The sequence below is a fragment of the Urocampus carinirostris genome, chromosome 1 (assembly GCF_059441175.1).
Source record: "Urocampus carinirostris isolate Australia breed hairy pipefish chromosome 1, RoL_Ucar_1.0, whole genome shotgun sequence".
In the NCBI taxonomy this organism is placed as follows: Eukaryota; Metazoa; Chordata; class Actinopteri; order Syngnathiformes; family Syngnathidae; genus Urocampus; species Urocampus carinirostris.
In genome coordinates, this window is record NC_142349.1 from 17,188,422 (window position 1) to 17,215,260 (window position 26,839).

Sequence of the window (26,839 nt, forward strand, 5' to 3'; positions counted from 1 at the left end):
AGAGCCCCCCACAGCAGCGTCCCTCATGGAACCGAGGACAGCACCCAGCACAGCGCCCTACTATCGAATCTGCGGCCAGAATACCCTGGCCATCCCAAAGTCATTGGAAAAATAAAGGGGGAAGCACCCGCCGGCGCCGTAGGGGATTGTCACCGAAGAATTATCTTATTATTGAGGAATGTACTTTGAAGTGTAGAAGTTAGACATGAGAGCCCTATTTCATGTTTGTCAGAGATGTTTGTCCAACAAGGAAACTGTCCACATGCCATTCAAGTAACGTTTACGCTAGCTAAAGTGCATTTGTAGCACTGGAACAACCTGTGTGTCTGCTGGAAATGGTCAAGGGATCAGATATGGAAATTGTAGTGTGCAATTTTAGTCCCAAGAGGCCAAATAAGTTCACCTGATGAAAATGACTCCATTACGACTACAAAAATATATAGTGACAGGAAGTAATGGCACTTAAAACTTAAATGATTAATGCCCACCTTCTCTCCCCTATTTGTATTCTGCTTTCAATCATTGTAGCTCCATGTTGCCAGCCAGCTATGACTGAAGAAAACAAAACTTTACAAAGGTAACGACACACATACAAACTGGCTTTCGATTACGTTTGATGATGTAATGAATTACCTTGTTTTTTTTATCTTGCTCGATTTAACACAAACCTGGATGTAGGGATGAGTCAAAGACTATGCTGGAGGATGAGGTAAGGAGATATTCTAAACTTTTGAGCAAAATAAATGCAATGGATCCTATGTGAAATGAAATGAAATGATCTGCATTTATATAGCGCTTTTCAAGTCAATGACTTCCCAAAGCGCTTTACATTGTGCTTCACATTTCCCAATAGCGGCCGTGATCTGTGCAGCCATGTAAGGCGCTAACTTGCTTATTGGGGGTATTGGGGATTCAGTGTCTTACCCAAGGACACTTCGGCATGTAACACGGACAAGCCGGGATTCGAACTGGGATCCCTTAATCCTAAAACGATCGCTCTACCTCCTGAGCTACTGCCGCCCCGTGTGTGCATAGATGTAACTACTCATATTGATTGTAACACTTTCCTTTTTTTAATACGTTAGTTTCTCACACAAATGGATAAACCGGTGCAAACATTTTATTAACCCCCGTAAAAGGGTTAGCAGCCTCATCTAACTAAAGTTTGTAATTTTTTAAAAGAAGAATTCACGGTGTTAACCATATTCACAATGCAAAAATTTATACTACTGTGTTCACAATTAAAATTTATTTCAAAAAGCGTTTACCCCAGCATGTAAAAAGCCGTCTTGTATGAATTTACCATTTGCTGAACAGGCATGATGCATTAGTGTGGCTACTGCTTTGCCAAAGGTTTACGTTACTGATGAGTAACACCAGCAAAAAATGCATCAATATTTACTGGAGAAACTTGCCTTAGCGTGTTGTCTTTGTGAGGCTTTGTGGGGTTTCATAAATGTAAATGTACTTTCTTTGTACAACTATTTACAACAATTCTTTCTGTGTACCAAAGTGCTTTACAGTAATAAAAAGAAGCATTAAGTAAAAAGAAGCAAACAATTTAAAAACAATACAATACAACAGGATCAAATAATGTGAAACAAAATAAAACTATCGTCATACTACTGAGTATAAAAAGCCATTCTGAAGAAGTGCGTTTTTAGCCTGGATTTAAAGAGGCCTAGGGCAGAATTACATTTCATTTTTATTCAATTTTTTTTAATTTTGGGACCTTTTTTTTAATGGAAGAAAAGGCGGGGTTGTGCTAGAACATCCACTTCTGTTGGACAAATAGACCTGGTGTTTTTCGAATGATAATTCTGACATCTGATGGAGATACATTCTAAATGAATGACACCATGAGATGGGTTTGAGATATCGAGTGTGTGCTGTTTTAGGTTCAAAATCCATTGATGTCTTCAATCCCTAGTTACTACTAAAGTTTAACCTTAACATGAAACACATCCTAACACAATACATTTCAAAATTTGTATTTGTTCGATCACGGAAATCATTTTTTCCCATTAAAAATAATGTAAATCGTTTTAATCCGTTCCAACACCCTGAATGTTTACCATAAATGTTTAAACATAAAGCTAACCCAGGCTAATCGTACGTTCGCGTTATCGTAATCTTCCATACGAAAGATTACGCTAACTTGAACGTGTAAAAAAAAAAAATCGGGTCGTTTACAAGTCATTTAGCACCTGGGTCTCCACAACAAGTGGTGAGTGGTTCATTGGAAAGGTGGCTCGGTTCCAACACCCTCAATGTTGGGCTCCGTTCCAACAGCCTGAATGTTTGACGTAAACTCAAAGCTAACCCAGGCTAATCGTACATTCGCGTTATCGTAATTTTATGAATAGGATTTCTTACCTTTGTGGTGGTCAGCAGAATGCGCTCGCACACCTCCTTCATATTTGGCTATTATTTCTTTCTTAAATGCAATAGTTGTACGCACTACTTTTCTTTTTTCACCTGTAGCAACTTTGCTGCTTGCACTGACTTTCTTTGGAGGCATATTAAGGGGCTAAAACACCCGTACGCCGCTCAGCATCGCACCCTTCGAACTCCGATTTTTTGACCGAACAGCGAAGCCCTAAGAGGGGTTTTTAGCATGAACTGGCCATTTTAGGTCACACCAGAGCATCTTACTTGGATTTAAATCCTGACTTTGACCTGCCCACTCAAGAACCTTGTTTTCTGAGCCATTCAGAGGTGGACTTGCTGGAGTGTTTCGAATCGTCCTGCTGCATGATCCAAGAGCAATTGAGATTGAGGGCACAAAATGATGGGTGGACGTTCTCCTAGATTTTTTTTTGGGCCTTAATAAATGGAATCAGTTTCAAAACTGCAGATTGTATTGCCTAGGCTTTTCTCTGTGTGATATTATAATTGGTTCAATAATTTGAAACATTTTAGAAGTGATAAATATACAAAAACACATCATTCAAAGGGGGGACTTTTTCACCGCACTGAATACAACAGGTCATACACCCATTTAATACAGAGCTTCAATATCCAATTTTATGTACAAGCATCAATTACATTTGAAATGAAATGAAATGATCTGCATTTATATAGCGCTTTTCAAGTCAATGACTTCCCAAAGCGCTTTTACAGTGTGCTTCACATTTAAAAATAGCGGCCTTGTTTTTGCAGCCATGTAAGACGCTAACCTGCTTATTGGGGGTTTTAGGGGTTCAGTGTCTTACCAAAGGACACTTCGACATGTAACACGGTCAAGCCGGGATTCGAACTGGGATCTCTTGATCCCAAGACGAGCGCTCTACCTCCTGAGCTACTGCCGCCCCAACCTTGGTCATTATGTATTCTCTGTTTACAATGTCAAGCTGTGTTTCGCCGCGAGCACAGTAACAGAAAGAAAAATTGTAGGACAGTAATCAAAACAGCCCATAAAGTCAATGGCTGCTTTCTGCCCAGTCTGCAGGACATTGACAGCTTGTTATACCTCAGCAGAGCCATCCACATTAAAAGGGACTCTTCTCACCCCAGACACCTCCTGTTTGACCAGCTGCCTGTTGTTGGTAGGCGCAACAGGTCCCTACAGGTGTAACAGGCTCAGAGACTGTTTTTTTCCCCATGGGCCATCACCACTCTAGACTAGCGTGCAGAACTGTGTAAAATGTATACCATGTGACTTATTTCTGTAACTTTTGTGTTTTTGCACTACTTTTCATTGCACTGTTGTTACGATGCACTAATCTTCATCCCACAATTATTAACTGTAGCGGATTTTGGTGGTCGATAAATTAAATTATTTGGACAAATAATCGATTGACCGATCAAATTAAAGATGTAAGTTTATTCTTTAATACTCGTCTTGTCTCTTAGAAGCACCACAGACGTTTTTTTAGATCTGTGATATGCCACGCACGTACTAAAGCAAGTCATTAAGTGACACGTGATGCGAGGACTGCACATTAGTAAATGTCACATTTCAATATGATATTAGATTGACATAGGAGATGTCAGATTACATTGAAGCAACAAAAGAGTTGGCTAGATACACCTACAGCGGCTGAAAACACTATTTAGGTGCAGTTTGTCAGGGCTGGTGAAAGTGAATAACTTAAGTGGTTACTAGGAGAAGAAAATAAAAAGTACAAACTTACATACGCATCACTTTCAGATCCCAACACTCCATTGACATCCTTTAATAAATAACATTTATCAACTTTTAGTCTAATTTTAAGGTTTTCTTTTTGTTCTTCATTGACATTTCTCCTCAAATATTGGTTTACCTATAACATGATTATGATTCAAGACATAAAACAAAAATTGTAAAAGAGACTCAGGTTCATTATCCAGGTTGGTTGAATGAGTCAGTTACGATGTTTTAACTTTTATCATGCGTACTGTACAAAAAAAAGGTTTCATTTATTATTTGAATTTGGCGGTATTACTAATTTGTTTAATCACATTTTGCTTGTCTCATTATATATATTTTTTCAGGACAATTTAGGAAGAGCAACCTGTTACTCCAAATCCCTGGAGCAGACAGCTCAGCAGGTAGCACAACAGCCCAACCAGACTCGGTTTAAAGGAGTAGTGGATACTGATGGAAAGGCAAAAAGGTAAATTTGCCCTAAAATCTCACAATCGTTACATTCATACCCTGGTTTCATTCATACATGTTTCTTTGCATAATATGTTTTTTAGGATTATTGACCTTTTCCTGAGTATTGCTATTTTGATCGTTTTGCTTGACAAAAGAAAAAGTTTGAGTTACATTGAACCTGTGTTTAAAAAAAAAAAAAAAAAACACATTTTCTCAAAGAGAGTACTCTAAGAGTAGTGACAATCAGTCACTCATGAACTACTCCGCCTCCCCTCAATTGAAAAAACTCAATGCATACATATATATAAAATTTGTGTACAGTACATTTTATCTTGAATTTAAATAAATTCTCTGGTGATACAAATTTAGCAATCTGTGTGGGAGCTTGATAATGACCCAGGTGATTGGACTCACCTGTAATTGAACACAGAAACTCCAAAAACATGCAGGACATGCAGCTCTTGAGGACCGGGCACCCCTGCTTAGTATAAGTGTTAATTTAAGTTTAACCCTAACATGAAACTAAACAAAAAACACATCTGACAAATTGCAATTCAAAATTTGGTCAATTTTTTTTTACATGATTCAGTCTATAAGCGGAGTAGTGGAATAAATATTCCAAGGTTCTATATCACAGCTATCTGTTCTCTATTGAACTGACTTAAATACTGCTCAGAAAAATTCTAATTATTTGACATAAAACAATTTATTTTTAAAGTAACGTAACTAGTTACTTTTCCTGGTAACTAGTAAGTGGTTACTTTAACTATGGAGTAAATATGTTACTAACTCTTTTTGGAAGAAGAAGTGAGTAATTATAACTAATTATTTTTTAAAAGTAACGTGCCCAACACCGCTCCCCGGCATCCTTGGTGTTCGTGCCGAGGCTCCAACCTTTTGCTGCGTCAATGCAAGATATCTGTTGAATTTATTTCCCAGTGGGGGATAGATGCCAGATAAAACGACTCCAAAAGTGACCCAGTGATACTCTAGTTCTCTGACACCTTTGGGTCTAGCCAATTCACAGCAGGGGGTGGTTGCAGACTTCAAAGGCAGGTGAGGCAGGTTGAGTATTTGACTCGGTCTTGAAAATCCTTGGGCCCCCAAAGTGATCCTGTAGTTCTCTGACACTTTGAGGTTTTGTTGAGTCGCGAGGGTGTGCAAGACTTGACAGGGAACAGGCAAGGCGATGTATCCTACATAAACATGCACATTATACAATATGATTGAGTACTTATACTATTGAAGTCTATTGTACTTGCTTACAATAGATAATTTAGTTGTGTTTTACTATTGGACACCTGCAAAGGAGATTTCATGGGATGCCAGGGTTATTGGTTATTATTATTATTTCAAAATTCATTTATATATTCTCTCCTTATGTTGACTGTCTTCTAAACTCCTAGCTTACCAGCTATTTACTTTGTTCCATAGGTTTCATGAGCCTTATATAGCTGCTTGTAGCTCTTGTTAATTTGTGTTTTTGCTTGTCAGTCCTGTTACAAGGCTCCAGTTTCGCCTCTCAGATGGCTCATCTTTCAGCAACAAGTTTTTCTCACAAAGCAAACTCCATGAAGCTTATCAATTTGCTGCACAGGTTCGTAAAAGTAATTGGCCAGTAACTCTGTCATTAATATGATCAAGTTCATGTTGGATAGCATCCTCTTTACTGCCCGTTTATATTACAAAAAAAGGGACTTCATTTGATATTCTAAAATGACACGCACGGACTAGAAGCAAGTCATTAAATGTCAAATGATGCGATGGACTGCACTCTATTATCCCAGATTGACATGAAAGATGCCGGATTACATTGAGCAGGGTTCCCACGGATCCTTAAAGTCTATAAAAGCATTGAATTCATTATTATACAAATATGGCCTTATTTGGCATTAAAATGTCTTTTTGATTAACTGATTTAGTTTCTTGGCAACATGGCGTGACCACAATAACGGAACCATCCAAATGGTGATGTGGTTTCACTCAGGCCTTTTAGTGCTGACGCATACCTTAGGTCTACCCACAACACACAAACTTTGGAAAGAGACATTTACTTTGGACCATTGGAAAGTACATTTCATAAGAAGTGGCTAAAAGCTGTGCCAAGTTATGTATACGAGGCACGATGTATATCCTGTGCAAAAATATTTGTGTTTTTGTGTTTTGTTAGTTTCAATTGTTATTTGTTTTTTGGGTCGACCTGGTCTTAAATTAGATAATAAAAGGCATTCAAAAAGTCTTTAGAAGTCTTGAATTTAATTTGCCTTAAGCAGTAGGAACCGTGGTTAAGTATTAAAGTGGCAACAAAAGAGAGTGTGAGCTGGATGCACCTGGAGCAGCTTCACCAGTTGTTGAAAGGCTAGTGACACTGAAGCGAGGCAAGCCTCATTTACACCACAGAACTACCGGGAAGTAATATTGCATGTTTCTTTTACTATTTGTATATTTTTTTTGCTAAAACCTTTTTTTTTTATTGTCAAGCTCTTTGAAGTTCATTCACTATTTATTTTTCAGAACAGGAAAGTTTATTGCACCAACTACAGAAAATTTAAGCCACTTTTGACATTCCTCCATAACCAGGCATTGCAAGTTTGAACCATATTTAGATAAATACTTCTTAGAGAAAATTGTGTATTCATATCTTATTTTTTGACCTATTTTGGAAATATGTTGCTGCTAAATGCCTTCTTACTTTTCCAGTCTTCAACATTATTTTTTTCTCTTAGGTATTTATGGGGAAATAAGCGTCTGCTTCTTACCACCCCTTTTCGGACATGTTATGTATCATTATTTTGTTGTTGAGTCATTGTTTTTGTCCCATTTTTATTTTAATGTTCGAAATAGTTTTAAAAAAAAATAAAAATATTATGTTTATCCTGGAGTGCCACATCTAATCTTGTTGTAAACATTACTGTGCCCATACTGTGTGTTAATGACAATAAATTCACTTTTAATTTAAATGACTGGGAAGGAATTGTGTAATAAATTTATGTGTTCTGAATTCCAAATATCTCAGCTGCTTTTAGACTACTTTGTAAGGAGGTGCAGTCTGCGCAGTGCCCATCTGTTTCAGATAGACTATCTTCCCCTCCGACCCCCAAAAAAAAGCACGCTGACAGAGTTGATTGTCTGCCTATTTTCACATTTGTTCAAGAAAAGAAAACAACATAATTATATTATTATTATTATTATTATTACTATTATTACTACAATGGAAAAATTCAAATTTTTATTCAGAGTAAAATCTACAATGTAACAAAATCATATTCGTATTCCTATTGCCTTTCAGCATGAACTAATTACCGTATTTTCCGCACTATAGGGCGCACCGGGTTATAGGGCGCACCCCAAAAATATAGTTTTTGGTCATATATCTTCCGTAGATAAGACGCACCGAATTATAAGGCGCTACAATGGGAACGTCAACAAAACAGTCAGATGATTCAGTCAAACTGATTACCCCCTTAACATTCCCAAAGCTTGCAAAGAAGAAAATACGTGTCGTAGACACGTGCGGATGCGGTGTCCGTACGATGTCACTCAAATGCATCATTTCAAATATCATTCGGAAGGTTAAAGTCTTGGGATTCAAGAAATGCCAACCATTCCTTAGTTTCTATTTTCTTTTTCGCTCGCAAACTTACTGTGCATATGATAATAAATACTTGGAATTGCGTATAATTCACTCAACTCATCACAGCAACATCAAGATCGTTTTAAAACAAGATACCGGGAAAATATAAAGCCGCGTAGCTCACCCAAGTTCTCATGTTCAATAATAATACGCAATCATGGTCTTCTTACAACCGTGAGTGTAGTAAATCCAGGAGAGTAAAATGTTTACAAATACAGACTAATGAAACATGTTTCTTTATGGCGTACTTTAGCAAGCTTGCTATTCAGTCATCTTTTTCGGCCAATTGCAGGGTTTGTTTTGCCCTCTAGCCTATCCTAAGCTCCGAATAACTTCAGCCAATAGCGATCTATTTAACTGATGATTGACACATCTTTTTCGGCCAATTGCATGGTTTGTTTCAGCCCTCTAGCCTATCCGAGGCTCCGAATAACTTTAGCCAATAGCGATCGATTCAAATGATGATTGACACATTGGTTAGCCAATGAAACGCCGGTATGTAAATCCCAGCATACACCGCGGACTACTCCACGTTAGGGGGAAGATCGAGTCGGCGGCTGTTGCGTAAGTTGCGAGACCTTGCGATTTAATATTGAGCCATATATAAGGCGCACTGTATTATAAGGCGCATGGTCAGCGTTTGAAAAAAATTAAGACTTTAAGGTGCGCATTATAGTGCGGAAAATACGGTACTTTTATAATGTAATTGTCAACACAATCTGTAATTTAGCTATTTTAACTTTCGGCCTCAAGATGTTGTCCCTGACAAAATTTATTATCCTTTGTCTCGTGCACTCGTACAGTTGGCTTAAAGTGTTAATGTTTCACATGTCTTCATTTTAACATTTAACTCATCACAAGTGCATGAGTGGTGACACAACAGTGGAATTTTGGGGGGTTGATTTCCCCTTTAAACTTTTAACCCTTATAGAATTATGTCACTCCATTTTTCGTATAACATATACATCATATTCTTTCTGGGTTTACCGTAGGAAGTCGGAAACGGTTATGGAAATTTTTCCATGGCCACCATGTTTCCGAGGAGGGAATTCACAGATGAAGACCTTCAAAAGACTATGTTGGAGCTAGACCTTGTTCCGAGTTCATCCATTGTCCTCCTGCCTGTGAGTAGATTTTATTAACCAAAATTTGATGTCTCACGTCATAATCTATTATCCCTCTAACTATCATTCATAATTCAATCATTTTGAATACAAACGGTGCCATTTTTCATTTATATGCAGTGGATATGAAAATTATTCGCACCTCTTTATGCCATTGCAGTCTAAATCTATAAAAAAAATGATTTCTCATTTATCTTCACTCAGCTCCCATTTTGAAAAAAATTTTTTTTACTTGAAATTCCATTAGCAGAAATTTTCCTTTGAAATTATAAAATTGTCATTGTTTGAAGATGGGGTGAATATATTCTAAAACACACATTTCCTTTTCCATTCGTGCATGTTTGTGTGAATTTGGGTTTTATCAAACAAAGTTCATTCTCTTCTTGCAGTCTGGCAGGCCTTCGACCGTTGCCCGATCTACTGGCGGAATAGGGGCTGTACTGAGCACACTATTCTACCCTGTTTTCACTGTATGGCGATTCCTCAGCTCCTTTGTGTTTGGAACGCCACCACAAGAAAAATCAAGTTCTTCTCTGCTCTCTCAATCCGACATCAACCTAGCTGCTCGCATGGATAAATCAAAAAGGTGAAATCCAGTTGTTCCCTCTTGTCTTATTTTATGGAACTATTTATCAGGAGTTGGGGACATTTTTACTGTGGTGGGACGTGAATAACTATAGAGTAATTCCACAAATTGTCCATGGGCTTCCTTTCATTGCTTTTCTTGGATGCGCTACTTACAGATGTGTGCTTTCAAATTTAAGCATGTAACAATCACATTTTAACCATTACTTTTTGTGAGGCTAAGCTCTACCGGGGGGCCTTCAGGATGAGCTTTAGATAGATACTTTATTCATCCCCGTAGGGAAATTCACACTTCCAGCAGTATCCTTGTGTTGAAAATAAAACAATAATAAAGTAAAAGGAATATAATACATAAATACCCAATGTAACGTGTTGATATAGAGTATTTAAATAGTGCTACATAAAATACACACTGTAATAAAAATGAGGTAATATGCAATGTGCATAATATTTTATTAAATGTTCTTTTTTAGTACACAATTATACAGGTTACTTATATAAACCTTAAACATACAAACTTTAGAAATGAAGCAACTTTCGAACAAATTCAACTCACGAACAATTGTCCCGAACCTTGTTCGTAAGTACGGCAGCGTCAGTATACCACTTTCAGATTCAGATATACTTTGTCATTCGTGTACACGTGTATACAGAACGAAATGACCCGGACAGTTTCCTTGAGCGTCAGCCGGGATATATAAGTTTAACCATGTCTTCGTCAGAATTATAGCGCAGCAGTTCGTCATCTCGCGGTTCGATGTTAGTTCCAGTTGTAAATGGTCCAGTAGGGTTTACTTTAAACTTGTCTCCCTCCCGCAATGACTTAAGATTGTTAAGTCTTATTTTTACCTTGTTTTTTTTTTTTATGAATATTGGTTTCAAAACAAGGTGCAAGCAGAGTACTTTTGTAAAAATGTCACAAAAATACTGCAAACGAGGATAATGACACACAGTGTTTACCTTTGGTGCAGACGGCGTAGGGCTGACAGAAGTGCGCTATGCGCATAGATCCACCCACCCGTACTGGGCTTGGCTCGCGTTTCTGGCTGTTTAGTTTTTCTGTGGGTTTTCGTTATAAAATGTCTCAACGGTAAAACTAATTTGTTTAATGAGCTTCGGTATAATGTATTCCTTGGCGACATACCACCAAAACTTGGTCAATTGGTGTGACACCCTGACTGTAAACTGTAGTTGCCACTGTGCCTCTATTTCCCGGATGAAACCGTTTGTACTAAAAGCGCCTCGTCAGCTATGCATGCACTGGACTCGACTCTGCGCCTATCAGAATCTGGATGTTTTAGATGAGATTTGCATGAGTCTAATTTAATCTCTGAGCCGATGTTCTCATGAAAAGAACAATATATGCTTTCCAAGCCATAGGATCCCAATAGCTGGTTTAATGTAACATGACTCACACAAAAAAAGTCTAAATATTTTGCTTTAAAAAATAGGTTCTTGTTTGGGATAGGAGCTAATTGAATGGGATGGAATTGGATGCTGAAAGTTGAATTGTGTGGGCATGCCAGCTGATGTAAAGACTGAAGGATGGGTGGATAGATCGAAGGTGTGGCGTGGAGCAGTGTGCCGATGATGGCACTGTCTTCTTTGACCTTTCAGAGAATCACTATCTGGGTCTTTGAGGAACCGTCCCAATAACTTCAAGAAAGATGGCAAGATTCACCAGCTCAGGGCTCAAGAGGACAGCGACGATGATAACAACACTTGGAATGGGAACTCAACTCAGCAAATGTAGCTCTTGTAAACAGTTGTTTTTTCCTCATCCATTTTAACATAGTCCGCACCATCATCGAATCCCACATTTATGATTGTGCAGGGGTTCTTGAAATACCAAATCCTTTTCTGAAAATGATTAACAACTGGAAATGTTCAGAGTTGTCACCTGAAAATGTAAAACCTGTAAGAGATGTATTTAAATAAACTGTGGATTATGGATTCGTTAATCAGTTATCTTACCTCATTGACTAAGCATTTAAATTAGGCATGTCCAAAGTCTCACCCAGGGGCCAGTTACGGCCCGTGGTAAAATTTTTACTGGCCTCTGTCATAAAATTAATAATATGTGGCACACCAGTAATGTGGAGTGCAGTATTAAATAAATTTGTAAAAAAAAAAAAAATTAAAAAAAAAATCACCATTTCACCAGATGATGACTGTAGCGCTTTGGCCACCTGACCCTTGGCTTTTTGTGAGAATTTTAGCCCACCCCATGGCGACTGCAAATAAAAAAGGAAAGTTGACTATATGGGCCGCCGCTTTCAGGACAAGTGGAAATTTGAGTATTTTTTTCACCAATACCCAAACAACAACAAATCCCCCATTTCTGACGTGTCGACTGTTAAAAAAAAAGATGGCCCCTGTTTCCAGACCAGGTGGAAATTGGAGTCTTTTTTTTTAGCAGAAATTCAAAACAACCGTGTCTGCCTAACTTGGCAAGAGACTGGTTGTTTTCAAATAATATAATATCAAGAGGCACTGTCAGACGATGCATGCTGACTCCAAAAAGATAACTGGAAACAAACGCTGTGAAAAGTTGCAGCAACTGGAAGGCTTTTTCACAAGACCCTGCGAGTCAAAAGAAAATGCTACAAAGGCGAGCTACTAGGTCGTGATGCTGATGCCAACCGCTGCAAACCTTTCACAAACGGTAAATTAATTAAAGACTGTTCAAATAGGGGCAGGTTGAATAGTGTGCCTCACACATTTGCAGCTTAGCAAACCTAGCCTGCTTTCTGAAAAGTTTGAACACCCCTGACTTGTATCCTGAAGAACCTTGCTGTGATTGCCGGGTCACCCGAAACTGCTCCTCAAGCAGTTTGAAAATATGTTATGAGTAGACTGTGATAAAACTAAATGGTAAATCAATGGAAGGGCAGCACGGCGGCGCAGTGGTTAGCGCTTGTGCGGCACAGTTCATGTCATGGGAACCTGTCGTGGGTTCAAATCCAGCTCCAGACTTCCTGTGCGGAGTTTGTATGTTCTCCCCGTGCTTGCGTGGGTTTCCTCCGGGCACTCCGGTTTCCTCCCACGTTCCAAAAACATGCATTTCAGGTGAATTGGCCGGTCCAAATTGTCCCTAGGTGTGAATGAGTTGTCTGTCCCTGTGTGCCCTGCGATTGGCTGGCAACCAGTTCAGGGTGTCCCCTGCCCACTGCCCGGAGATGGCTGGGATGGGCTCCAGCCCCCCCCCCGCGACCCTGAGGATAAGCGGTACGGCTGATGAGATGAGATGAGGTAAATCAATGGTCTGCATTTATATAGCGCTTTTCAAGTCAATGAAGACCTCCCAAAGTGCTTTAAAACGTGCTTCACACTTTTCCTTTTTACACACTAACTAACCGATAGCAGCGTCAGGCATGCAAGGCAACTACCTGGTACCGGGGGCATTAGGTATTCAGTGTCTTGCCCAAGGACCCTTCGACATATAACACAGAGGAGCCAGGAATCGAACCTGCCACCTCTTGATCCCAAGACGAGCACTTTACCTCCTGAGCCAATTAGGTTTTTGATAACCCTTTCCATCGGAGGTCTGGCTTTAAGAATCAGCTCAGAAAAGAACCCCCCCCTCATTTATTGTAAAACACAAGAAGGAAACTACACATCTGATTGGTTCCAAAAGTGGGCGGTACTGCCCCCCTGGGGGTGGTGAGGAAGAATGGGACGGTAGGGAGGGCGGCAGTCCAAATTTAGAAGATTGAACCTGTGTTTGACAATTTGTATATAACACGTTAGGGCTGCATGATTAATCGAATCGACATCGCGATGTGATGTAGTGCGGTGGTAACACCGCATAGCACTGCGGTTTTTTTCAAGGTTTTGTAGTGAGTGATTGAGTTTTGGCCAACCACAATTGTTACTGTTCGAGTTTTAATAATGGCACAAGCCAATAAATGCGATTCAAAGTTTGCAAGCACCACACTGCCACACCGACCGTGTGAGCTCATTGAGTGTCATGGCGGACTCCGTAAACATAGTCCCAGAGTCAATAAACGAGAAGGAAACGAAGCTCGCACTGAAGACGAGTGGTACATAACTTGTTTGGACCTATTTTGGTTTTGACGAAGTGGACGTGCAACAGAAGAAAACGCCTGTTGCAAAATTTGCTTTTGCATAGTCGCTAGGTCCAGAGGAAATACAAGTCATTTGTACCAGCTCCTTAAAAATTCACATATTAAAATATACGGCATGTCAAAAAGGATTACTAGTAAAAGATCTACAAGTGGACTGAGAGGTTTGGGCGGCATTAGCTCAGGTGGTTGAGCGCTCATCTTGGCATCCAGAGGTCACAGGTTCGATTCTCAGCTCCTCCGTGCTATTTGTCCAAGTGTCCTTGGGCATGACACTGCATCCCTAATGCCCTCAATAGCAGGTAGTTGCCTTGCTTGGCTGACGTTGCTATCGGTGAGTTTGGTGTGTAAAAGGGAAAAAGTGTGAAGCACATTGTAAAGTGCTTCGGGAGGTCTTCATTGACTTGAAAAGCGCTATATAAATGCAGACCATTTACATTGTAGAATAGAATAGAATATGCCTTTATTGTTATTGTTACAACATGGAATATATTGTGACAACGAAATTGGACGACTCCAGTACCACATTTACAGTGAGGATAAGGAAACAAAGAGATAAAGGAACAAATAACATGTTTTAACTGTCTTTGTTGTAAATAGACTTTGCTTCCTCCGGAGGGGGGGTGATGAGGGGTGTGAGGGACAAACAGAGATTGGGGATCAAACTGGATGTTTGATCTTACAGTACACACAGTCCAGTGTTTTTTCCCGAACTGCTCAGTCAACGTATTGAATGGATTTGGGAAGTACAGTTCATAAACATGCCCGATTAAAGTCGCCGGCGACGATAAAAGCTCCGTTGGGGTGTGCAAGCTGCTGTTAATTGATAGCAGAGGGCAGGAGATTTAGCGCTATGCTAACTTTAGCATCCGGTGAACGTTAGCGGTGGAATGTAAACAGCAAGCGCAATGACCACAGTTAGCTCTCCCGGTAGATAGAAGATAGAAGTGTCTGCACGACACTGCTAGAAACTCCATATCGAGTGAGCAGTGTGTGTCAATGATTCGGCTGCTATTGTAGCGCGTAGTCTCCGTCTTCTTCGTGCCAGTGAAGCGTGCACCCTGCTAGTTGTAATGCGGCGTCGGGAAAGCCAAGACTCCAAAATACTCCAATTCCGGACGTTGTTGGTGGCGATCCGCAGCTCAAATTCACTCATTGTGGACGATGGATCTGGCGTTGGTTAGGAACATGCTTGGGAGCGCTGGTCTGTGTGGTCGCCTTCTTAGCCCAGAAACGACTGGCAGCCTTTTCCGTTTGCTCCGTCGTTGTCGGCAGGCAGATCACCCAGGGAGATCCGGTGGTCTCTGTATATCCCTCGAGATGTTGTGGATGTTATTGTATATGCGAAGGGAGTCGAAGGGAAAATATGAGGGATAAGGGGACACTGAAAAACAAGACTAACTGGAGCCCGTGAAGCCGCAGCGTTTGCACGCGCCGCCATCTTTGAATATTTAATGTAATAATTTTACATTGTAAACAAACCTCCATCAAAGCAGTATTTGCGACCTTCACGCCGTATGAAAAAAGATGGCACTAGAAATTCAACGGGGAGCCAAGGTGGTGCCAGCAAAAGTTTGGAAACAATTGGTTTATATGAACACAGGAATTGAATCTGATTGGTTCAGACCGGTATCTTATATTTGAATGCAGTGTATAATCTTGGTCTCTAGATGGTGTGCGAATATAATAAATGAGCAATAGGGAACTTTGTAAACACAATGAGTTTCTGTAAGGAGAAAAGCAAGCTCTCTGCTTGGAATTTGGGAGTCAAGCTCTCCCAAAACCGAAACCTGAGTAGAAGAATGGAATTTGGGAGGAAAACCCATCTTTTGACCTTGGAGGTGCTTGTGTCTGAACACCAAGTGAAATCGTAAAACACACTTGATCACTACAGAAACACAAACGCACAAAGATATAAAAGCATAAAGTATATACTGGGTGTAAAATATAGAATATATTGTAAAAGGCACACTTAGACCATAATTTCCCCCACAGATAATGTGAAAAATTGTCATTGAATTTACAAGAAAAGCACTTCAATTTTGTCATGAAAAAGGTGGACGAACCTGGAATAACGCAACTTATGCTGTATGTACAGTATCTAGTATATTAGCCTACTATCCAAATTACTAAATTGGATGCAGCACATCCAGTGGAGAATGATGTGACCATTGTGCGATACCGCCTTCATTTTAACTTTGTACCATTGTCAAGGAGATTGAGTTGGGTAGCCCTTTCATCGAAGGCACATCCCACCTGAGCTATTCCTTTGATCTGCTTCCAAGATCGGCTCAGAGAGGAATCACACACATCCGATAACTTCTTTCCCATTTATTTAATACACCTGCGTAAACAACTCATCTGATTGGCTTTAACAAGATTACATGACCATATGAAACAATATAATGCTGGTATCATAATAAATGTGAAATGAAAGTGAAAGTATCCGACCAGCTGCCCAACTGACCTTGGAACTGTATTTCTAAGGAAGTATAGGTAGGGAGGAGAGGCACATTTTAGGGAGGTGAGACGCCATCTCCGGAGGACTTCTTTTGATTTAAGAATGTGTCTAAAGGGGAAAATTAACTACCTAAGGTGATACAATTGTAGTTAAAGACGAACAACACCTGAATTTAATCTTTGGCTTCGTTAAGGTATGTTTGAGGATTAAATTATAAAAAAGCACTTTCAGACTATAAACAAACTAGAATTTTGTCACAACTTTATTAGTGAATTACGAAATATTTTATTGTTTTGACGAAATGAAATCAAGAAATCCAATTTTTGATGTTTTTATTTTGAGCATAGGAAAACATCAACAAAGGTGAATAATATGCCCCTTACCTGGGCAACAAAAAGAGTGCAATAAAGATAAAATGGCAACATTTTAAAAGTCAAAGTAAATATAATCACATTGATACAGTTTAAGTTTGATTTCTGTGCAGTTTTTTTTTTTTAACCTTCAGGATCCATGGCTGATCACACGCATATGCATGCCAGTTTTGCTACATGTGTGGCTCTTAAAAGGGGTGAGGTTTGGGCTGCACAGCCCGGCTCTTAGCGAGAAGTTCTCACTCAGGGGACACGAGAGAGGAGAGAAAAGAAAACAAGCGAAGGAGGAATGTGTGTACTTGCGTAAGTAACGGCTTTATCTAGCCTAATGTAGTAAGAGTACAGAGTACAGTTTTTTCTTCACAAATCTACTCAAGTAACAGTAAAATGTATGGTGGTAGAAAAATACTCCTAGAAGTAAAAAAATGTCCCAAAACATACTCAAGTAAATGATACGGTGTAAATATAAGTTGTTACTACCTATCTTTGTTTTCAGCCAAAAGGTTTACTTCATTGTGTCTCATTCAGATTGGCTCTTAACTGACCTGTGCTCCAGTTGTGCAATATTCCAGGTATATTAAATATTGTAACATCAAAATGACGCCAGGTAGAATCATTTGATGATGTTTTCTTTTTTAATATTTTAACAAAGACATCATTGCTCTATCCCTCTCTATTCCTCTCGCCCCCCACCTCTCTCTCTCTCTTTTCCCCTTTCTTGCGTTTTACTCCGTCTGTCTGTCTCTTTCTATCTGTCCCTCTCTTTCTTTCTCTTCTACTCTCCTCTCTCTGTTCTTAGGGCGGGCGACATCGAGAGCAACCCTGGCCCCCAGTCCAAATGCCAGTGGTGCTTTCAAACCGTTCGCTGCGACCACACCCCAATCACCTGTACTACCTGCCCACGGGGCTTCCATAAATCATGCACCGGCCTGTCCGAACGTACTAAGGACTTCAGAGGTTTTGTATGCTTGGTTCACACCCCGTCAGGCCTGGCGGCACAGGACAGTCGCAGCCCCCTCTCCTTCGGAGAATTACGGAGCCTCCCACGAGCGAGCCTAGCGCTACTAAGGATTACCTTAGGCGCCTTGAGTGACTCAACAACAACAATAACAACAACCAACAACACGCGACCGTGAATACGGCTCCCATTGAACACGGCTCCCATTGAACTTATCATCTACAATAACACAGCCTTCTACAATAACTCAAAACAATGCGATGCGTGCATGATAACGTCACACAATGAAGGACATCCGACCAAAATATCACGAGTAAGAGCGCTATTAAATTTCAAAATACTTAACATCTCATTTGGGGAAACTAGTGTAGAATTCTTTCTCAGTGGTTTGTGCGTCTATATAGGTCAATACTAAATGTTCCAAAACTGCTGCTCTCCCCTCACTAAGAGAAGTTTCGAGGAGGGGCCAGCTTGCCCTGTGTCCCATAGCTGGGCTGGGGGTGGCTGGTCGTCTTAGTGGCGTTGCCCCAGGCCCCTAGGCTACCGGGGGCCTTGGGGAGTTGGTTGGGTAGGGGGATGGAAGGGGATACCGCCCTGTTAGGCCGTACACCCTTTTTGATTATGATGTGGGGTTTTGCATGTTAAGCTCTACCATCATACCATGATTCTGAGAATTAATCCCCCATAAGATTATTCAGATGCAATGCAAAATTATTTTCTATTCCTCTTTCAGTTTTCTTCGGAAGTTAGGCAGTGGCCTCGGTGGAACTGCATCTGGTGAAGGAGTAGGGTCCCCACCAAAAAATGGTCAAGCCTTAACTGATGGTTTTCAGTTTGTTTAATTACAATCCGTTCGGTCATGAAAAACATCCAGCCACCGTGAGCAATAGTACCGCTTCGGCAAGTGCTAAAACAATAACCTTACTGAAAGTGCCTCCGCAGGTCACGCGCCGAATGTCAACACAAGTTTTGAACCTTCATAATAAGAGTTTGTGACGTACATAATATGAGCATGTACATATATAAACACACAGTAATCCTACTAACATAATTGAAACAGTTTTTAAGCAATGTTTAAGCAAATAACAATAATAATTATGATAAATTCCGAATCAGGTCATTTACACTACCACCAAAATTAGGAGTAATCTGCAACTTATTTTCAAAATAGAAATGACAGCCAATTGAACTTAAAATGTCTCTTAGGCTTAAGAAGCCTCGAACAACAACACCAATATCTGTACCGGTCGCTCTAATGCAGAGGGTTTACTCAAACGCTCTTCTTATTCAGTCTCTTATCTCCTATTGAGATCTTTACTTTTGTCACAAGTCAATCTTTTCCTTTTCCGGGCTCTACCACCCTTGCGAGTTTCTACTCACCTTTGGGTGACTGATCATCAATGTCCATTACAATGTCACCTTTTTGGAGGTTGCTTTTTGTTGCAGATATTCCAGCTTTCACAGGCTACAGAAAAGCTAGATGTTGAACCCAATGCCATCTCCTGGCCCCATATAGATTTTATAGAGGCGGAGGTAATGTTGGGCCAGACTTCATTTGGACGAGATGTTTTGGTGTCACTGGTTCCAGGCTGTGCAGGGTGACCACGGTGAGAGGTCGGGTGTTGATTATGGCAACAACTTAGGTTTCGTAATGCAGAGTCATTGAGAGTCCTGTGGGCCAGTGAGTGTGGAGCTAGCAGTTTTGATCTGGGGCTCCCACACACTGCCTGCATTACTTGAATGGGGTGCATTCATCATAGAGTCACACTACTTTTGAGACAGAAATGTGGTCAGTTTGTCAACATTGAGTTCTTGCAGTGCCGCCTTGAATTAGTTTTTGGCTCCAACAAAATTGGTCCCTTGGTCACACTGGATTTGCCAGGCAGCTTCTCTGATGGATATGAAGCATCTCAAGCAGTTTTTAAAGGAGTCTGTAGACATGTCCTCTAAAATCTCCAGGTGAATAGCTTGTGAGCAAAAGCAGGTGAGGGGCAGGCTGCAGCGTTTGTTTTGTTTTCTTCCTTTTGTTGTAATGAAAGGACTAAAGCAGTGAGTTTTCTGTCTCTGCCCGAAGATCGCTGTAATGGGCTTCAGCACCGCCGCGACCCTACAGAGGATAAGCGGTGCAGATAATGGATGGATGGATGGATGCTTGTTTCTGTAGGTCCCTGATTATGAGAGATTCTGCATGTTTTTAATTTACTGTGACAGGCACATTTGACTTGATGTGCTTAACCCGTTTCACAAGGCAGGTGACTGCTTTGAGAGGGCGGAACCATGGTAAGATTGTGACTGGACGATGTGCGATGCTTAATGGTTTTGTATTCTGTGATGCAGATGTCTGAAACATTTGAAACTTTCTGATCTCTGGATTTCCAATCTTCAAGTTCAGGACTAGATCTTCTGATGTTGGCATTGTGTCCTCCCACAGGAAAGAATGACCAGAGAACCAATCAGAATCAAGTAGATCAGTGCCAAACGACAGATGTAGATTTTGGGGGCAGGGTAGTGTGTTATAGGTTGCCCGGATCAGAAAGCTGAGGCTGGCTTGAGGGATCTTCCACAGGTCGCGCCACGACAAAGGCCTGTCCATGACCCCTTCCCAAGTTGTCCAGATGCCCTGTCTGCTCTGGGAAACCGCTTTAAAGGTATGGCGTATGGACAGGGCTCCTCTCACCCGCCAGCGAATGGAGAATGAAAGTTGACCTCAAGAGGCAGTTGCAGGTCCCCAGGGAGAACGCAGATACATCATTGCTGCTAGACATTGTGCTGTGGTCTGTAGCCAGCAAGGCGGTCCTCCTTGTTGGTCTCACTGTCCCTTGGGAGGAGGGAATAGAGGAAAGTACGAAGACCTGGCAGCAGAGTGCAGGGAGGCGGGCTGGAAAACAACATTATGCCCAGTGGAGGTGGGGTGCAGGGGTTTTGTGGGCTCCTCAACCTCCCGCTCGCTCAGAGACCTGGGATGCACAGGAGCTGGCAACCGGAGAGCAACTAAAGAGCTGTCAGAAGAAACGGAAAAGGGCAGCTTCTGGCTGTGGCTGCGGAGGAATGACAGGAACTGGGGGCCTTCAAGTAAAACCTAGGGCATCAGTGGGGTTGGCAGGGAGATTTCCCAGCCATCGCTCCTCCATTGGGAGATGTCCTGGGGTTAAGGAGCGAAACATCAATGACCAGTGGTCCCCAGCTGATGACCCAGTCAGGCCCAAGTGTTCAGGGCACACGAGGATTCTAAAGGCGCCGGAGGAGGCGCGTCAGGCAGAAAAGCAGGAAGACTACCATCCTGTATTTCTATTTGTGTCTGAGAAGGTCAGGGCTTCTGTCTTTGTCTGTTGCCTGTTCTGATGCTGGTATAGTTTTAAGAACAGATTTGTCGTTGGAAAAAAAATTGTGCAGACGGAGACCCCCTTTGGCACATATCTCTCTTGCTTCTTTGGCCAGCTGCATTGCTTTCTCTACTGTGTCAACACTGGTCACTCTGTCATCCACATAGAATTCTCTTGCAACGAAATGTGATCCAACTGGGTTTGAAAGTTTACTCTCATTGGCTAGATATTTCAGACTGTAATTTGTGCAGCCAGGTGACAACACTGCTCCAAAAAGATGTACATTGGGTAGGCCTGAGGTTGCGCATACACGTCCCCATCTTCCCAGGAAAGGAATCTTAACTAGTCTTGATCCTGCTCTGACACATTAATTCAGAGATTCAGATTCAGATCTACTTTATTGACATTCTAGTACACGTGTATACAGAACGAAATGTCGATACATCTGACCCGCACAGTTTCCTTGAATGTACAGATATAAGTAAAAGTTGTATTGTATTATGGCTACGTATAGTATTTTACCATAGTGCCGATAGTGCAAGAGGAGTAGCTAACCAGATGTGCAAAATGGGCAGTCAGGTTAACAAGTCAGGTAAACAGTAACATTAACACTGTAACAATAACGCTGTAAGTACAATAGTGCAGAGAGCAAATGTGCAAGGAGTGGCAAGCTATAAAGAACTGCCAGTAGTGCAAAAAGTCAGATTAGCAGCCGTTTAGATTTAGGTTAACTATATGTTAGATTGACCATTTAACAGTCTAATGGCCAGGGGGACTAGACTACTGCGGAACCTGGTGGTCCTGCACCGCACACTGCAGTACCTCTTCCCAGAGGCTAGCAGAGTGAACAGTCCATGATGGGGGTGAGAGGGGTCCCCGATAATGTTCTTAGCATGGGATAGGCAGCGCTTCTGGCCAATGTCCTGAATGGAGGGAAGTGTAGTCCCGATTATTTTCTCTGCTGTCCTCGTTACCCTCCTCACACTACCCCAGTCGGTAGCGCTGCAGCCTCCACACCACACAGAGATACAGCTGGTCAGGATACTCTCTATGGTGCCCCTGTAGAATGCGATGAGGGAAGGTCGGGGCAGGTGGGCTCTCCTCATCCTCCGCAGGAAGTACAGGCGCTGCTGTGCCCTCTTAACCAGTGATGCAGTGTTCACGGACCAGGTGAGTTTGTTTGTAATGTGCACCCCTAGGAACTTGATACTGCTGACAACCTCCACAGCCTTGTTGTTGATGCAAAGTGGGGCATGGTTGGGCTGGTTTTTCCTAAAGTCGACAATGATCTCTTTAGTTTTGTCAACATTCAGGACCAGGCTGTTGTCCCTGCACCAGGCCACCAACTGCTCCACCTCCTCTCTGTAGGCCAGGTCGTTGTCGTCCCTGATGAGGCCCACCACTGTTGTGTCGTCAGCATACTTCACGATGTGGTTTGTGGCGGACCTAGGGACGCAGTCGTGTGTCATCAAGGTGAACAGCAAGGGGCTCAGGACACAGCCTTGGGGGGAGCCCGTGCTGAGGTAGATGACATCTGAGATGTTCTGACCTAGCCGCACTGATTGGGGTCTGTCACTGAGGAAGTCCAGCAGCCAGTTCCGCAGGGGGGTGTTGAAACCCAGGAGTCTCATTTTGTCTACCAGATGTTGTGGGATGATGGTGTTGAATGCTGAACTGAAGTCCAGGAACAGCATCCGCACATGGGTGTTCTTCTCCTCTAGGTGTGTCAGGCTCAGGTGAAGCGCAGAGGAGATGGCATCCCTGGTGGAGCGGTTTGTCCGGTAGGCAAACTGAAAGGGGTCGAATGAGGAGGGGAGACTGGAGGTGATGTGCTCTTTAACCAGTCTCTCAAAGCACTTCATTATGATAGGAGTCAGTGCAACGGGCCGGTAATCGTTGAATGATAAGATCTGGGGTTTCTTTGGCACTGGGATGATTGATCAAGCAGTTTGTCTATATCACACATGAGTGCCCTAGAGTGCAGCCTTAATCGCAGGAGCACGCCCGTGAGGTTGTTGATCATGTCTGTCCCTGGAAGATGGTGTTCATTCAGGCTTATGCCAGACACTTTGCAGAGCAGTCAAACATAACATGCAGTTAAGCAGGTTTCCTAGGCTGATATACACCGTGGCGGGGTATGTACTACTGTTCTCCGAGAGCTCCGTTTTCTTCCAACTGCTCCACATTACCTCTCTCTCTCTTATGTCCTTGATGTGTGTTTGTACTCACTTTTGTACTTCTCATCTCTGTTGAACTTCTTTTGCAGGTGTTTGACTCTGATTTTGGCAAGAGATCTGTTGTCAGGTAACTGGTCGTTGTCTGAAAGGAAGTAGCATCTCATAGAGGCCCCCTTCTTTAACTTTATTCCCTCCTTAGGTCTGTCTAAAAAGATGATGTCTTGTTGTTACACTGACTTGTCGTCTCGTTTTGTATCTTTGAAATCCAACACCATTTGTCTTTCCACCCTTCTGAGCAGACTCTCTTCACGTGGTCTATCCCACACCCCCCTCCAATGGTTTCACTTGTACCTCTCTGGCCGCACTCAGTTCTTCAACTCAAGTACTTCTCCTCTGACCCCACTCCGGTCTCCTCAGGTGTGCCCCAGGGCTTTGTCCTGGGGCCCCTCCTCTTTATAACATACCTTCTCTCCCTATGCTATGTTTTCAGGAAATTCAATATTTCCTTCCACTGCTTCTCGGATGACACCCAACTTTACCTTTCCTGCAAACCTCGATAGTCCCATCACCTGACCTCAACCTTTGCCTTTCCGAAATAAAATCATGGATCACAGTCAATTTCCTAAAACTTGACAGCAATAAAACAGAACTAATTCTCATTGGAACCAAATCCACTCTCTTTAAAGTTGACTCCTTCTCTCTTTCTGTTGACAATTCCTAAATTTTTCTCTCCCCTCTGGTCAATAGTCTGGGTGTCATTCTCGATAGCACACTCTCCTTTAACTCTCATATAAATATCATCACCCGGTCAGCCTACTTCCACCTGCACTCCATCAACCGTCTCCGCCCCTCCTTCAATTCACACACAACCGCCATCCTCGTCCATAGCCTTGTCACCTCACGCCTCGATTACTTCAATTCCCTCCAATACGGTTTACCTCCAAAGTCCCTTCATAAACTTCAACTGGTCCATAACTCTGCTGCACGCATCATCACCAAAACCCCGTCTTGCTGTCACATCACTCCTGTCCTTCAACGTCACTGCATCCCATTCTACCATAGAATCATCTACAAAATCCTGCTCTACACCTACATGGCCATTCCTAACCTTGCCCATCCCTACCTCTTCGACCTCCTCCACACTGCCACGCCATCCCGCACCCTTAGGTCATGGGGAGCAGAGCTTTCACTGCCACCTGACCTCCGAAATTCTGCGACCCTGTCCACCTTCAAATCCGGACTCAAAACTCACCTCTTCAGACTGGCCTATTCTTGACCATCTGCCTCACACACCGCCCCTTTTAATTAAAATGTGTTTTATTGGCTATTTTTTACTTGCTTGTTTTACTCTTGTTTTACTCTTAGTTTATTGTTGTGTCCTAATCATTTGTACAGAGACCTTGAGTGTCCTAAACGGCGCATTTTATTATTCTGATTATTATTTCAGAAAGCATAGTAATCAAGCTTAAGATCTGAGTTTCTTTATTGCCCAAGAAAAAACTTAGACAGGGAGGGAAAATAGATGTGGGGAGATGTAGAGGAGGAAATAAAATATTTTTGGACAATGACCAATTTACAAACAAGAAAACACCATGTCACTCAAATCAGGGTGAGTGATTCTGATGATGATAATAGTTAAACAGATTCAGTGACTAAAATTAGTAAAAAGCCAAATTTGAGATTTAGAGAACTTTTGAAAAATAAATTGTTTTTTTTTTTATTTAAAGTCTTGGGATAAAGTGCTCAGAATGGATATGGAAATTTATAGCGGGGATTTTGCCTTCACTAATGATAGATATAAAGATAATTTAAGAAAATATACGAATATATAAATAAATGAATTCGTTGTTTTTAGGTAAAATTGAGCCATAAGGAAGTAATGTCTCAACAGGGGGGATAAAGGACATCTAATTAGTATAACCTAATTTAAAAAAAATAAATCTCTCCATCCCTCTCTATTTCTCTCTATCTCTATTCTTTCATCCACACAGGAGACAGTGACCCCTGGTGATCTGATGCTGGCAAAACAAAAAACCTAGTCCAGTACACGCTGGGACGGCCCTTACATGGGTCTGCTCATTACCCCCCACGGCTGTCGGGGTGCCTGGATTCACCAGGGCCACTGCAAAAGGATGGGAATGGGATGATGGTCGATGCCCTTGCCACCATGGGAAGCTTTAGGGGCACTGTGGCCTAGGAGGTGGGCGTGCAACAAGGATGGCTCGATTGGCTGTACTCTGGCAGCTGGTCTCAGGATGGTGTCAAGAATTGGTGTCAGTGAGTATGGAGGACGAGGCAAGCAACGGTGCCAGTTTTGCGGCCGAAGACGACTCTGAGACGCACTACACGTGCGGTCTCGTTCTTCACCCAGCAGCCCTCAGGAACTCCAGGTGCCTTGTACCTTCACCTCTTCCTGTCCGTCACCGATCCCGTCCGGCGGCTCCTCCTCATCCTCTCATCCATCCAGGCCCTGCAGCCTGGACCTGCCCGGCACAGTATCCCTGTCTGATTTCGGCCTCATCTCGCTCATGCTTGGCCCTCGCAGCAAATTTAGCGGGGCCTCATCGCCTGATTGCGACCTGGTAAGAGGGTGCCGAAGTGGTGTTGGACAACGGGCCGGTTATCGTCAACAACAACGACCAGAACCAAAACGGCGGCAGCAAGCGGACCTTCAACCTGGATACTCGCTTCAGTTTCCTCAACGAAGGGACGCCAAAACCCCGGACAACTTTATCCAGAAGACCGTGGTCGTAAAAGCACTGTGAAAGAACTGCCGCCAAAACTCTTCTATGCAATGGCAGGAACGAGACTCTAGTTTTTTTTATTTTTACTCTTCGTTAACAAACATATTAATCCGTTTTAGTATCTTGTTGTTATCGATTTGTTAAAAGATCACGGAAGTTGGTGTGTGGCGAAGGTGGCGTGTGAGAATGTTTGTTGCCCATATGTAACATTACAAACTAATTCCCGACCCACAAAACTCCACTGTCTTTAGAAATGTATTCCTGTATGCGTTGAATCTTCTTATTAAAGAAGGCCATAAAGTCATGGGCTGAATGGGTAGAACTATCAGGGATAATCTGCTGCCTAGTTAGCGATGCTACAGTTTCGGAAAGGATTTTGGGGTTCTTTGTTTTTTTTTGGTTTTATTTTGTTTGTTTTAATTCTCGCGGTCTCTATTAATGACCCTTATAGTTAACCATTGCTTATTACTTCGTGTTCGAAGATATTTGTTTTTATTTTTGAGAAGAATGAACTACACTGAAAAATAAGCATTTTTTTTTGTTCGTTTTAGGTGTCCAATTTTTTGTTTATTTTTTTGTTTTTGTTTTACTCCCTGTTTTTCCAGAAAAAGACATTCCTGACCCCTGGCAGGGTGGGAGGAGAGGAATTTTTTCCTTTTTGAAGGTTTTCGCCTCTCCATGAAATTACCAATCTGATGTTTTGTTAATGATGTTTTAATTTGAAACCGCTGTTATTGTTTTTATTGATATTCTTTGAAATTCACAACAGGGAGGAAATGTAAAGTAAGCTACTTT

At 41.8% G+C, this 26,839-nt stretch overlaps 2 protein-coding genes across 5 annotated transcripts in view; both read left to right on the forward strand.

Annotated features, from left to right (window-relative positions):
* The window catches only part of ubxn4 (UBX domain protein 4), a 36,335-nt gene extending 24,449 nt beyond the window's left edge, over positions 1–11,886 (forward strand). For both annotated transcript variants that reach the window (XM_088329088.1, XM_088329079.1), the window contains 7 exons: positions 529–577; positions 679–709; positions 4,477–4,598; positions 6,077–6,179; positions 9,209–9,340; positions 9,730–9,926; positions 11,543–11,886. In XM_088329088.1, coding sequence (XP_088185214.1) covers positions 529–577; positions 679–709; positions 4,477–4,598; positions 6,077–6,179; positions 9,209–9,340; positions 9,730–9,926; positions 11,543–11,678 — 770 coding nt within the window. In that variant the 3' untranslated portion in view covers positions 11,679–11,886. The remainder of the gene's footprint in view (positions 1–528; positions 578–678; positions 710–4,476; positions 4,599–6,076; positions 6,180–9,208; positions 9,341–9,729; positions 9,927–11,542) is intronic.
* The window catches only part of stat5a (signal transducer and activator of transcription 5a), a 192,627-nt gene that overhangs the window by 79,170 nt on the left and 86,618 nt on the right, over positions 1–26,839 (forward strand). The gene's annotated exons all lie outside the window — the stretch shown is intronic.